Source organism: Pinus tabuliformis, chromosome 9 (assembly GCF_031772625.1).
Source record: "Pinus tabuliformis cultivar Carrire ecotype Pingquan chromosome 9, CPIR1, whole genome shotgun sequence".
Lineage (NCBI taxonomy): Eukaryota > Viridiplantae > Streptophyta > Pinopsida > Pinales > Pinaceae > Pinus > Pinus tabuliformis.
Genome location: NC_142307.1, coordinates 1,707,294,068 through 1,707,309,852, shown reverse-complemented (window position 1 = coordinate 1,707,309,852; position 15,785 = coordinate 1,707,294,068). Strand labels below are relative to the sequence as shown.

The 15,785-nt window shown below is 36.4% G+C and overlaps 1 protein-coding gene across 1 annotated transcript in view; it reads left to right on the top strand.

Annotated features, from left to right (window-relative positions):
• Window positions 1–11,403, top strand: part of LOC149155486 (uncharacterized) — a 357,613-nt gene extending 346,210 nt beyond the window's left edge. Inside the window, exon 21 of the mRNA XM_089444433.1 lies at window positions 10,566–11,403. Coding sequence (XP_089300559.1) covers window positions 10,566–10,700 — 135 coding nt within the window. The 3' untranslated portion in view covers window positions 10,701–11,403. The remainder of the gene's footprint in view (window positions 1–10,565) is intronic.
• Window positions 11,404–15,785: the final 4,382 nt, after the last annotated feature.

Below are 15,785 nucleotides of genomic sequence, written 5' to 3'. Positions count from 1 at the left end.
TATGGGTACAGCACTCTATTGAAAGTTCCACTAATATGTTCCAGATATTTAAATGGGAATCATTAGATGGGATAGAATTGGCAGTACAAAGGTCACCAGCAGCACGAAATGCGTTTAAAGATTCTTTTTTGGATATTGAAATAAGTGCTCTTTCTTTTTTGAACAAGTGGGAAAAACAGGAGTTAATGCATACGCCACTACAACCAGGACTTCACAGAATCAAAACAAAAATCATAAAAGGAGAATCGTCATCTGCAGCATCTCACAGTATGACAAGACCGCCAAAAGAAAAAGGAGAAATGACAGATGCACAAGATCCAAATGAGGGAATCGAAGAACAGTATAACCGACTTATGAATAGATACCATCGACAACTCATCGATGAGTACGAGCCATCTGCCGGATCGTCCGAAGAAGATTTATGGGAGACAAGGAGCCCCACAGGACCTTGGTAAAAGAAGATCGTAGCATAAGAATCTCTTGTCAGCAATGTAATAATGTTGGTTACATGTTGTGACAGGAATCTTTTGTACAAAAGAAAGATTGAGTAGACACCGTCGGTGGAAAAAGATACCGACAGGACCCTCAATTATTTCTACCTTATGTCATGTCTTAGCTAAGTTTAGATTCGTTTGAGGTCTATTTAAGAAGGAGTCTTCATGAGTTCAGGCATCGTTCGATTGAGAGCATGTGTTTTGTAATGAACTCTGAGACACTTCTGTTGTAATAAGCTTTGTATTCTGTTCTTGCTTTTTATTAATATCGAAGCCTTCTGGGCCGTCTGTCTGAGGACAGTTCTGCACGTCTGAGGATAGTTTCTGTTTCCGAAAGAGGTTGAACTATAAGGCGCTGGAGTAAAGACCCGTGGAGAGAGGTCGTGGAAGACTCGTGCGTGTTCCCTGAGGAGAAGAACTAGAGAGTCAGATTTTTTTTTTTCAGAAAGCTGCGAGAAAGGAAAGAAGTAAGTTCTGTATACCAATAGCTTTCTTGTTTATGAATTGCTCTGTTTGAACGGTCACCCCAAATTTGTCTATCTACCATACCTTTTATATTTCTTTTTCTTTGATTTAAAAGGCGTCCATGGTAATACAGTCCTGCAGACATCTGAACTCGGGGTGATGTCATGCGCCTTCTTCTGCCAACATAAATATTTGACCTTTTCTGACACTCTAAACAGAGGATCAACCCAATAAACTTGTTCTAAACTTCTCATTTGAACCTCAAGATCTTTCATAATCAGATCTCCTAAGTTTCCTGGTAACTTTGACTCTGGTCATATTTGCAGATAACATTTCTAATTGGTGACATTGTATTGCATAAGCAGGTGCTCTTCTTCAACTCAGCTTCATCATCTGAGATGATGATACAACATGATTTTCTGGTGCTTGGAATCCATGTAGTTTGTACTTCTGACCTCCCCATTTGAATTTTATAAATTGTACTTGATGGTTGGCGGCATAAGTACCTAAGGTTCATAGCCATTGGATACCTAAGACTACATCTACTCCTCCTAACGGTACTGTGAAGAATGGAGACTCTAGATTAAAGTCTTGAATCTGGAAATTGACCTTATGGCATTTCCCTACCTTTTCAATCTTCTTACCATTAGCTACCATCACTTTCATGTTTGGTAAGGGAAATGAAAAAATATTGAGTCTCCTTGCTATGGTTGCATCTAAAAAATTGTGTGTGCTACCTGAGTCGATGAGAACCACTACGTTGTTCTTCTTTATGTGTCCTTTTAACTTTAAAGTCTGAGGTTGTGATATACCTGTCATAGCTGATAATGACACTTGCGGAATACTTCCTTCATCTAATTCTGGTGAGAATTCTGGGGTGTCTTCTGTGTCTTCTATGTCATAATCTTCACTGTTTGAATCATTGGTTGCTTCACAATTATATAGGTTCTTTGGTTCTTTTCCTTTAGCACATCTATGTTTGGGGTCCCACTTCTCACCACAGCGCTTACATTTACCCTCTTTTATCCTTTGCATTTCCACATTAGATTTTTCATCTTCACGACGATGTGGTGGAATATATCTTGTATTATTTGAGTCCACATACTGGGGTATCCTTCGTCTTACATAAGTTTTTTCCGCTTTTGACCAAAATATTGGTTCGGATTTCTTTTCGGCTGTTTTTGCTTTTCGTCTTGCTACTTCTATAGATGTAATGTCATGCATCTCAAGTTCTGCTTGTAAATGGGTTTTGAGTCCCGAGATGTATGACTGAATTAAACGAGATTCTGATAACCCAGGTACCCGTGTTACTAAGGTCTCCCATTCTTGAGTGTATTCATCCACACTTCCTTTTTGTCGTAATTTGATGAGTTTTGAAAAGAATTCTTCTTCCTTTACACCTTGGAATCTTTTGAAGAATGCATCTTTAAATTTTCTCCAACTAATGACGTGTGTTGTCTTTTTCCACCACATATACCAGTTATATGCTTCTCCTTCCATTTTCATGTATGCATGCCTGAGCTTTTCATCATCGTCATTGATGTCATAAATCTCAAAGTATTCTTCTGCTTTATTTATCCAAGCAACATTGTTTTTTTCGTTTCCATCGAATTTAGGCATCTCGACTTTTGCCCTTCGCTGGTATGTTGCTACTGGTTGAACGAAAAAAGGGTGTTGATTGGTAAAGTTATCCCAGAGTTGCTTGTTTGTAAAGGCTGTGTTACTCGCTTCTTGGTGGGGTGTCGCTGATTTTTTTGGAGATTCAACTTTGTCATGAAATTCTGTGGACTTAGTTGAATCTGAGGAGATGTGTTCTTGATTCTCTTCACCTTCTTTTAGTAGTTGTTCGGGTGTACAATTCAACCTTTTACGCATAATTTTCAGCATTGTTAAGACCTCTCTGATGCCTGCTTCTGTCTGAACATGGTAATCTTTATTTCTATTCGATTTGTTGTATCGTGAAGATTTTTTATTTCATCAGCTTGCTCCCCAAGCTTGATGTGGAATTCATTTAATCTTTTATTGACTTCATCGTGGTTGCTATTTATCTTATGCTCTGCATCCAACAATTTTTTTTTGGAAATCCGCCATTGTCATTGTCGACATTGAGCGGGTTTGCGGGGGCGTATATTTATTTGCCAGCTAAATTATTTTTCCTCTTTTTTTGTTTTTTGTTTTTTTTTTTAAATTAGTTAAAATAAATTTTATACATATAACTTTAATTAATTAAAAATAAATTTAATTAATTAAATTAACTTATATATAACTTTCAATTAATTAAAATAAATTTAATTAATTAAATTATATATATATATATATAACTTTTTAATTAATTAAAATAATTTTAATTAATTAAATTAACTATATATATATATATATATATATATAACTTACAACTAAATTAAAGTTATATGTTATATAATTTATAATATATATTATATATAACTTATATATATCATATATATTATATAATATATATTATATATTATATATGTGTTTTATATGGACGTATTACTCTATAATTATTTTAATGATTGAATGGATAGTCACGTAATGGACAGTCACGTCCAAACGAAAATGTCACGTTTCAGTCAGTTGGGGCAAGGATAATAACGCAGGAAAGGAAATGGGAACCTCAGTGCTGTCACCGCAGAAAAAAGAACGCCGGAATTTCAGTGTTTATCACCGCAGGTTAAGTTGACTAATTTTTTTTTAATTAATTAAGCTATATCAAAAAGTGATTAATATCATATAACTATATGACTTATGCTATAAACCTTATATAGTTATATACCCAACGTAATCCAATCGTGACGTTAAATGATGTGTCCCTCAGACGGTTGAATAATACACCACGTCAAAGAACATTGCAGCAGTGTTGACCGAGGCAAGATATTGATCGAAGATAATTGGCACTGTGCGGAAGTGTGTTAACAACGATGGTGTGGATTGTCAGAAGGGAACAACAGACTGAGAGTCCGGGTACACAACAATTGGGTGCAAAAGACATTGGTCGGGACAGGGATGGAACAAGACAGGGTGTGTTGACAGTGGTGGAGCGATGGATTACAATGGAAATGGATTACGCAGCAACGGATTAGGTGTAGACACGTCGACGGGGATAGGGATGGACGAGACCTAGAGGTGTGTTGACAACGACAAAGCGATGGATTACAGACAAGTGAAAATGCAGCAGACTGCACAGTGGAAAACACAATGCGATGAGACAATGGGATGCACAGTGGGAGTAACTATGTGCAGAAAAGTAGTGAGGCTTTCCAGAGGCCCCAGGTGCTCTGGTACCAGATGAAGTGAAAACTTCTGGATAGACAGAAATATATATAGAAATATTTTATTAATAGATGAATAGACAGATGATTGATTACAATGGGGTTTTTGGCTTATATACCGCCATGGCACCCTTTGGGAAAGGGCATGATCTTATGATCGTGCCCTTTCGTCTAATTAAAATTAGAATTAAATAATAAACCTAAAGTTAACTAATTTTTTACATAACAATATGCTTCGCTGTGAACATGTTGAGTCAGTTTATGGTCAAGCCTCATCACATTCATTGGATTGCTGCTAAGAATCTCTTGAGATATCTCTGGGGCACAATCCACTATGGATTGAGATACACTTCCGGGAATTTGAAGTTACATGGATATACAGATGTTGACTGGGCTGGTAGTGTGGTAGATCGTAAGAACACGTATGAGGTGTGCTTGTCTTAGGGGTCTGCTTCAATATCTTGGACGAGCAGGAAGTAGAAATCGGTTGCTTTAAGCACCGTCAAGGCTGAATACATTACTGTGAGTATGGCCTGTTGTGAAGTTGTTTGGTTGAGGAAGCTCTTTAGTGAGCTATTTGAGCATGTGTTGGATACCACCATGATATTTTGCGACAACTAGATTGGGATTCGCCTTTTAGAGAATCTCGTGTTCCTTGATTGCTCCAAGCACATTGATATCAAGTACCACTTTATCCGGGATATGGTACAACAAGGAGCAATAAGGCTCCCAACACATCAAGACGGATGAGTTGGTCGTAGATATTCTCACAAAGCCTTTGGGGAAGGTCAAATTCTTAACCTTCCGAGAGAGACTTGGAGTTGTAGAAATACCCTCCTATGAGGGTCCTGCATGAGTTGGACACTGAGCTCTAGGAGCTCCTGGGGGCTTGGGGTACTTCTTGGAGCTAGGGTTGCGAGGGAGTGCCCCCCCTCGCATGTCCCTGCTTTGAATTCGCACTCCGGTCGGGAGCTATTCAGGAGTGCTCTCCTTGCAAAAAAATGCTCCCTAGTTTTTCAGGAGCGTTTAGGGGAGCGTTCGCTCCTTGACCACTCTGGGAGCAATTTTTAAGAGGGAGCAGTCAGGGATCGATCACTCCCAACCGCTCCCCCCCTCTTAAAAAGTGCTCCCGTCCGACGTCGAAAAGAAAGGCTGCGTGACTGAGAGAGAGGGGAAACGACCGATGGCGGAGAGGGAGAGGAAAGGGAGGGGAGGGGGAGGGAGAAAGGATATATAGACCCTCTCCTCTCCCATTATTCACTTCATCCGTTGGAGAGCAAGAGGAGTAGGAGAGAGTTTGGAGCTTGGTGAGTGGAAGAGAGAGGAGCTTGGGGGAAGCTTGAGGAGCTTGCAAGGGGAGATTGGAGCTTGGGATTAAAGGCCAAAGAGGTAGGATCTACACTCTAAGCTAACTTTTCTTTTTTTATGTTCATTGCTAAATAAATATATTTTTTTCCTCTATTTCCCATTCCCATTCCTTCATTTTTTTGCAAACTCAAAACTTCAAAGTTCAAACACCATGGCTTGGCATTTTCTTCTTCTTGGTTCCTTTTTTGCCTATTATGGTGTTGGAGAGTAGAAGGAGGGTTGATCATGAAGAAGAGGATGAAGGAGTGGGTTATAGTGGATTTGATGAAAACCCCAGAGAGGAGTACTTTAGTGAAGAGGAAGAGAGTGAACATGATTTAGCCCAAAAAATTAAACAAGACCAAACCCCATTGTGGAAATATGTTTCTAGGCTTGAAGGAGGGAAAGGGGTGGAACACTAAATTTGAATGCCCCATTGCAACAAAACTTACACAGGTTCATACACCCATGCCAGAAGGCACCTCTGTGGAAAAAGGCCATGGGATGAAGATAAATCAATAGGAATTAAAACTTGTGCAAGTGTGTCAGCAACAGATAGAGTCAAATACATAAGGGAAGAGGAGGAAGCCCAATAAAAATCTAAAAAATCAAAGGGTTTCTTTGAATAGAGCTCACAATCACATCAACATGCACAAAGAACTCCTTTAGCATCCTCCCATGGCAGTGGATATGGAGGCACAATAGCAAACATCTCTTTAAGGCATAGAACCATATCAGATTTCCTTGATGAAGGGTGTAGGAATGATGTGTATTCAAAAATTTCCCTGTTTCTCTATGCATGTGGGATATCATTCAATGTTCTTCGCTCACCTTATTGGCATGAAATGGTTTCTGTCATAAATGATGCCCCTAAATGATACAAGAGTATTGGGTGTGACAAGGCTAGAACCGTTGGACTTGATCATGAAAAATAAAAAATATCACATTCTTTGATTAGAATGACAAATTCTTGGATTGAGAATGGGGTGTCTATTGTATATGATGGATGGACAACTATAAAAGGCAAGCCATTGATAAGTGTTCTTGTTGTGTTTGTTAGTGGTGCCATCTTTTTCTTAACATATGATTACTCAGAGAAGTTCTAGATCGACATCAACATTGTAGGACCATTACTTGACGTATTGGGCCATACTATGTCATCCAAGTCATCATGGATAATGCTCCTAATTGAAAGGCAGTGGGAGCAATTATTGAGGATAAATACCCCAACATATTTTGGTCTAGGTGTTTAGTTCACACAATGAACCTTTTGATGCATGATATTATGATAACAAAAACCAAGAATACAAATGGATTGGTGATTTGTATAAGAGAGGCAAACAAATGATAAAATTTATTACAAATCATAGCAATACCCATGGGCTTTTCCGTAGTCACTCAAGATTGGAGTTGTTGAAGATTGCAAAGACTAGATTTGCTAGCTATTACCTCACCTTCTTGCACCTTTTGAAGGTAAGAAAGTCATTGGCTAGCATGGTATCAAGTCCACATTGGCAAGTATTAAAGGAAAGGGCTACAAATGTAGCTAACAAGCAAGGTTTTGAATAGGTGGAGGAGACCGCTCTTGATGATCTATTTTTGGCATGTGTGAGGCAAGTATCTGAATTCACCAAGCCCATTATAATATGGTTCATTTTGCAGATACAGATAAACCAATGATTGGGGAGGTGTATGAGCAGATGGATACCATGTTGGGGAAAATAAAAAATATTGATTATCCTAACTTGTATACATTGATTCACAATTGTGTGTGTACACGGTGGAATAAACTTAATGTTCCACTACATGCCTTGGTGTATATCCTTATGCCAAAATACTACTTTGCATCTTGGTTGAGCCAACTTGCACTTGGGGGCGGGGTTAGGGTCAAACCCCACACAGATCTAGAGGTATCTACAGGATATATGCAAGCATTAGACAAGTTGGTACCCGACAGGGAGGAGTGTGCTAATCTGTGTCTTGAATTAGGCAGATACTTCAATGCACTAGTTTGTTTGGTTCTTTGCATGCAATGGACGATAGAGACATATTTTATGCTCGCACATGGTGGGAAGCATATGGTGGCATGGGACTTTTGCCAAAATTGGCAAAAAAGGTTCTCTCACCGATTGTAAATACTTCTTCCGCAGAGAGGTGTTGGAGCACCTACAACTTCATACATAATGTGAGAAGAAACAGACTCAATGAAAACTGGGTAGAAAGCTTGGTTTATGTGCACTACAACTTGAGGTTGTTGAGTCATTATTGTGATCGAGCTTATGAGGAACCAACATATAAAATTTGGGACAACCACCCAAAGGGCGATAATTTGGAGGATGACACTATACATCTTGAAGAATTGGAAGCAGAACTTATGAGAGATGAAGATGAAACAACAACAACCATGCCACCCCCACCATCTAGTAGCAGTAACAGTGCTCAAGTTCCAAGTATTGTTCCTTTGTTGTCGTCTCCTCCATGTACATCCTCACGTGGAGGGCATGTGCCTTCTGGTTCTAGTCATGCAACTGTGTGGGAGGAGACTCCTAGAAGACCACCACGACTTGCTCCAAAATAAGACATTTCTCATGGCGGCAAGAGAATGCTGTAGATAATAGATTTACTTGTCTTTTCTAGTTTCTAGTAGTTTTAATAACTGTTGACTCTTTTATATTTATTATGATATTTTTTGTAAACAATATATGACAATTAAGTTTGAAGTTTGAAGTTGGCAATTATAACTCATTGGTAATGAATTATGAAAATGACGCTTCGTGAAAGTTGAAAGTTGTTTCATTTCATTTCATTTCATTTCATGTTAGATATTCTTTGTTGTAATGGTTACACTTAGCTTACAAGTACAACTTTGGTGATCAATTATGATAAATGTTATATATTGAATTTTGAATGCTTGAAACTTTAAGATTAATGAATCATGAGACTCAATATGTTGTATGTTACCAACTTGTGGATGTGGTTGATGAAGATTATAACTTCTAGACTATTGTTGTTATATGGTTCAATCTATGTTTTTTATGCTTTTTATATCTAACTCATCATTCTACATGCTTTTGTTGACATATAATGATATATGCATCAATATATATATATATATATATATATATATATATAATCACTCCCGAAGTCGCAACCAAACCGGGAGCTTGTGAAAATGTTGCTCCCACTCCCAAGTAACCTTGCTTGGAGTTATGAGTGACCATAGGGTGAGTGTTTCACCTTCCCCTAGTGGTGCGCTATGTACAGGGTGAGTGGTTCACCTTCCCCTACGATTGACATATGCATAGGATGAGTGTTTCGCCTTCTCTTATGGCATATGAGTAGGATGAGTGGTTCACCTTCTCTTGTCGATGCCCCAACATACATCCTACCCATGGAGTCCGGGATTCATGGGAACTACCTCTCATTTGGTCAATGAGTTGGGAAAAGTGGTTAGGGACCATACCACTACCAATGGACGCATCGTGTACTGTCGTACTCCCTATGACTAGGATGCATCGTGTTCAACAACTTGATCTGGGATCAAAGATGGACTTTGGTCAGTGGAGAGTGGTAAGGTCTTGTGACTCGCTCTCAATCACTTCTTCATTATTACTTCATGGCTCAGCAGAGCAGAGCAGAGTAGAGCAATGATCACAGAGATGGTGCATGATGACAAGATGACATGATAATAACAGATGGATTGGCAGGGGGAATTCTCCTTAGATGAGAGGGAGTGTTAAAATTGGCAACTAAGGCCAAATTCCACCTTGGAACAACTCATATGACAGAGATGATTATTGCATTGGATTCCTCTTTTCAAGGGGTCCAAGTTTGATATATAGATTATCTCATTCAGAGAAGTAGAAGTGAAATTTTGAATTTATTCTCTCAAATGCACAAATTGTTAAGGTCGGCCTCAGTTTAATGTAGGCTCAAGAAGCCCAATAGATGTGTCCTTTCACCTTCATTGAATTGTATAAATAGGAGTGACCTCTCTCCTCATTTGGACATCACTCACTCATCATTTTTTCTTCCTTCCTAATCAGATTGGTTCGTATAGCTTGGTGATCATCTCTATCTCACACATGTGGATGAAGGACGAATTTCTGGGACAGTTTGCAGGCAGAAAATTTCAGGGTTTCAGGACAGCGTTGACCAGATTTGACCAGAAGGTTATTGACCAAGTTTGACTGTGTTTTTTAGGGCAGAAGTTTTATCTCCTTAGGCTGCATTTTTGGGCCCAAGAGGTTTCTCAAAGTGAAACAACCCATGGATGAAACCTTGGAACATGAAGACAGGGAGATGGAATCAGCTCAAGAAACATTTATCCCTGTTATTTGGATACCCAGAACAGACATCACTATGAGGAGACACATATTGCAGTCCTGTAATTTTATATATACAACTGCAAGGACATACCTGCCCAGACAACAAATTACGAGTCCCATTGATCACTTGTTGATCACTTTCTTGACATCAGCATAATTCTTGTGGTGCGATTTAAATCCAGAAATGACCTTCAACAATCCAAGCCTTGTTTCAAATCATGCAATTCCCTAACCATTTACTATTTCATACTAGATTTATTTCTGATTTCTCTACTTCAGCCAAATAACATCATTGACCTAATCTTGTTCTCTTTTCAGAACATGAGCTGAACTACGCATCTAGCTTTAATAAAAAAGTTAAAGGAGCGTTGAACTAAATAATAACAATGCCAGTTCACTGCACCTAAACTTCTACCAGATTCAAATGTTTAACAGAAGTTCCTATTCTCTTTGCCTAGAACTTCTATTGCACATATTTAGTAGTTTGAATTCTGTTGGAAATTGTGTAATGTGCAGAAGCTGAACACATTGGGATATATTGCAAACAAGAAAAGGTGGTCTATGATATGTGTCAGATCAATTGCTGAAGTTAAATGGTGTAAATTATATTTATTATATAAGCCTTGACCTAACACTTGTAGATGCTTGATGGACTGGTAAAACATCAAGCAATTCAATTGGATGCCAAAAGCATTGCTGAATCTGCAAAAAGTTCAAAGGAGGCCAAGATTGCAGAAGTTGGAGCAGATATTGAGCATCTGATCAAATCAGTGTGACTTCATTTTGGATATAAAGATGATCTGTTAAAAATTATGATCATGATTTGTTTTTGCAATTTTCCACAGGCGAAGCCAATTTTGTTAAATGTTATATACACAGTGTTGCATTAATATTTAGTGCCTTTAATTTATTGTCAATTTCTGGCAGAGAACTGCATGTGAATCCTCACAGAATATAATATTCTTGAGGTTGCATCCCCCCTATTGTTGGTCACAACTTTTATCATTGTGGGTTAGCTATAAAATAAGTTCTATATTAGGTAGCCTCTTTTTTAAAATCTAGATGCAAGTTAACTATTCATGCCTTTTTAGGTAACTGCAATTATATGCTAGCAATTATTATGGGTCTTCGACATTCAAATGAATGAAATCCTTCAACATTATCAAGTGATTCATTTAATGGTCTTCTGTTTGCCATTCTGCCCTTAAATAAATCATAGATTATTGTAAGAATCGCAGCTTCAAATTCTTCCAAGAATCAATGATGACCTTAAACTCCAAGAAGACGAATTTTCATGTTGACGGTACACTCCTGAACTGATTATATCGTCAAGCATGTTTCTTTTCCACGTGGAATATGCTTAGAATAGCATTAAACCTAGAGTTTAATAGTTTGGCAGGTTTTAAATCCTGCTACTAAACGATAATGAATTATGATACCACGCAAAATCTTGATTTAAATTTCTACGTGTTTATTTTAGCAAGTTCAGAATATAGCCTTGCTCTTAGAGATCATTTTAAAAGTCAGAAGTTCGGACTAAGTTATTTCATGCATTCATGTACACTGAACTATTTTAGCAAGTTTAGAATATAACCTTGCTCTTAGAGATCATTTAAAAATTCAGAAGTTCGGACTAAGTTATTTCATACATTCATGTACATTGAACTTTTTCGAATAGGCTTTAATTCGCACTTTTCCTCCATTTCCAAAAAATATGGAGGCGTGAATTTATATGGAAAATTTTAGGGGCTAATGTTCGCCCAGTGGGCTAATTTTCCTTGATTTTTCCAAAAAAATATTCGCCAATTACCAATTTTTATAAAAGACGATTCGCCCAAATTTTAGAATATAAAATTATTTTACCTCAAAAATCGCCAACATTATATAAAGACTATATATAAAATCATTATAAATTTGAATAATTCTACAAATATATCAATACACATTTTATAGTTTGCATATTAGGGATTAGTGAGATTCGCCAATGTTTCTAAACTTCAAAAAAAAATTCCATCCTTAAAATTTTCCTACTGAATTATACCATGGTTGTAAATTTTCATTACTTTTGTAACTTCATTTTTAACCAAAATGGAATTATATGTCAATGCTAGAAATTTGTAAGTTGATTACATAATATTTTATTACCAACAGGCATTTCTGAAAGTTTTAGAAGCGATATCAGGGTCAAGCAAGGTTGCCCACTATCTCTTACCCTTTTTGGTTTATATATCAACAAGCTTGAGGAGTGGTTAAATTCGGAAGGGGGTGCTGGTATGTATTTGGGCAAGTTGGTTATAAGGCTTCTTTTGTATGCATATGACCTTATTCTGATTGCTAAATCGGCTCTTGGTTTGCAAGAGCACTTAGTATCCCTTGAGCATTTTTGTAGAAGTGTGGGGATGCAAGTCAATATCAGCAAAACGAAAGTAGTGGTTTTTTCTAAGAAAAGAAAACATAACTAGCATAAGTTTTACATTGTAGGAAACACTCTAGAAGAAGCTGCAGATTACAAATACCTTGGAATTGACTTCAACAAAAATCTATGTTGGGATGGTTGTAGAAAGAAAAGAATTATGGGGGGTTGGAAAACATTTTATGCTTTTCAAAATAGGTGTAGAGAGACAGAGTAATGGGACTGGAAAACCACTCAAACTCTTTTTGGACTTCTAATTATTCTGGTGATTCTCTATGGTTGTGAACTATGAGCCAGCAATACATTCGACATGCAGTGGAGACAAATTGAGAAAATTCAGAAGCGTTTGATTACAAAAAATTCAAGATTAAAAGTGCAGTTCCTTATGCTATCTTGTTAAGTGAAACAGGTGCTGCACCTATTGAAGCAATTGGTATGGTGCCAGTCATAAGGTATTTAAAAAAAATTGAGCAAATGGAAGAGGGTAGATCGCCTAAGGTTGTCTTTAATGACAGATTGTGCAATAGAAAAAAAACTTGGACACTGCAAAATAACAAATGGTTTAGTAAATGGAGTATTTGCTTGAACGTGTGTCCCATAAACAACAAAGAGATAAAAGCTTTTGTTATGGAAAAGTTTCACAAGCATACTTGGGATAATGAGCTAGGAAGAAAGAAGTACTCTATTGAAGTGTTTAATGCCACACTGTCATCAACCAAAAGCATATACATAGATGCCAATATCTCTTGGAGAGCCAAAATTATTATTGCTCAGTTAAGGACTAATTCTCATTAACTCCGTTGTGAAACAGGGCACTGGGAAATGCTAAAAGAAGTATGGGAGGAAATAGTATGCATTTTTTGTTCTTCCGAAAAAGTGGAAACAAAAAAAACATTTCATTTTAGAATGCGAGGCCTTCAAAGACAACAGGGAAAGTTATGCAGATATGTTGGCAGCTAGCTCTTGGGATAATCTATTTAGCGAGGGGTTTGTCGAGAAGTTGGGAGCATTTATTATGAAGCTTCACAGAAAAATGGCCGAATACATCAAGCAAATGAAGAAGCAATTTGTCCCATGGGCTATTTTTAGCCTCGTTGACGTTAAACTATTTTCTCTTTCTTTCTATCTATGTTATAAATATGTGAGTAATGGTTTTTTCAGTTTGCATTTAATTTACATCAACAAGAGCTTTTGTGATAACGTCTCATAGAAGTATCTTGGACTTTAGTCTATCATTTTCATTAGAGAGATGTGATTCCTCACAAACATGTTATGTTGATTAAACATTGAGTAGTAGAAAAAAGGTGATTACCTTATTGAGTTACATAAAATGGAAATAGAAGACCTTTTATAATAAAATTTCATATTTAAGATTGAGTGAATACAAGGTTTTAAGCATAGATGCAATTTCTATATATATATATATAAGTTGTATACCAAATGTTATAGATGCAATTTCAAAATAATGTGTGTGTGTGTGTGTTATAGTTGTATACCAAATGTACAATAGAAGAGAATTTATAATTTTCATGAATGCTAAATTGAGAAGAAAATGACTAACATATATTTCTGATGTTAATAAGCTATATTGAAATATATATGTTAACAAAAAGTGGTAAATTATGTTTTTGAATTTTATGTGCATGATTTATGTTTATTTTATGTTCAACATATTGCATTTCTCACCATTCAAGATGAAAACATAAAAGAAAGAAATAGTTTTTTTATAACATTGTGTTGAGAGGTGTTTTAAAACTTAATATAGGGGATATTGAGGTGTAATGTAAGTATGTATGTCAAAATTCTTTAAATGTTGAGAAAAAAATTATGAGCTTCATATCTTTTAATTAATATTCAAATTAAAACATCGATAAATGTAAAAAGTAAAATGCAAAATGTGTTATAAATTCTAGGGCAGAGCTACTAATTTGATCAAAAGAAATTGGTTTATCTATAATGTAAAGTCAACAAGATATTTCTTTATATATTATTTTTGGTATAGTAATCAATAATATAGATTATTATTATTCCAATATATTATAATGATAAGGATATTCATTATAAGTACTATTATAATAAACCTTGTATTATTAATTACAGAGAATGACAATTCATGATCATATGAATGAAGGCGGGGGTGGGTGGGAAGAGAAAAAGAGTGATAGAGAGTGGCAGAGAAAGAGAGATGGGGGAGATAATGATGGGATTGGAGGGAAGAACAAAGACATAGAGAGAGGTGGAGAGAGAGCGAGGGAGGGAAATAGTAACATAGCTAAAGGGTGAAGAGAGATGGAGTTGGAGGGAAGAACAAAGACAAATATAGAGATGGAAAGAGAGAGGGAGTGACAAGGGAGAGATGGAGTTGGAGGGAAGAACAAAGACAAATATAGAGATGGAAAGAGAGAGGGAGTGACAAGGGAGAGATGGAGAGAGGAGATGAGGCATAGATGGAGGGGGAGAGGATAGGTAGGGAGATAGTGATAGAGTTGGAGGGCAGGGAGAGAGTGAGTGAGAGAGAGATGGATTTGGAGGGAAGAAGAAAGAAATAGATAGATAGGTGGAGAGAGTGTGTATGTTTGGGGGTGAGATAGAGAGACATAGAGAAATAGAGATATAAATGGATGGGGGGGGGCAGGTAGGGAAGAAGAGGGAGATAGATATGGAGAGACAATATGTATTTGAGGGGGTGAGATAGAGAGACAAATGAGAATTGGAGGGAGATATGGATATAGATGGTGGGGTAAGAGAGACAGATGGGAGTGATGGAAGAAGAAAGAGACACATACAAATATAGATATTATATAATATTGAACATTATTAACCATGAGGTAGGAGGAAATATTGCTTTTAAAAAAGGTAAAAGAAGTTGGATTTAGAAAGCCATGAGTTTTTTTTTAATAAATGCATTGATTGCAGTGTAGATGTTGATTCCTAATCATATTTGATTAATTGCATTGGATGCATTGATTCCAATGTAGATGTTGATTTCTAATCTTATTTGATTGATTACATTAGATGTATTGATTTTAGTGTAGACATTGATTTCTAATTTTATTTGATTGCTTGCACTAGATGCATTGATTTCATTGTATATTTTGATTTATAATCATATTTGATTGGTTGCACTAGATGCATTGAATTCACTGTAGATGTTGATTTATGATTTGATGTTATTAAATGTATGATGTACATTAATTTTAAAGTAATTGGATTAATAGCGTGTATTGATTTTAGTTTAACCACAAAAAATATTGATAATGTGCATTGATTGTTGTGTTACAATAATTCAACCATAAATAAAATATTTGAATTTTTATCTTAAATAAAATGTTTACTTACCTAAAATGTTTTCTTCTAGAAATTGTAAATTATTTGTAATTGAATACATTTTTATTATGCTCATTTTTCATCATTCAAGATTGTTAGTCATTTTGCATTCAAATGAAGG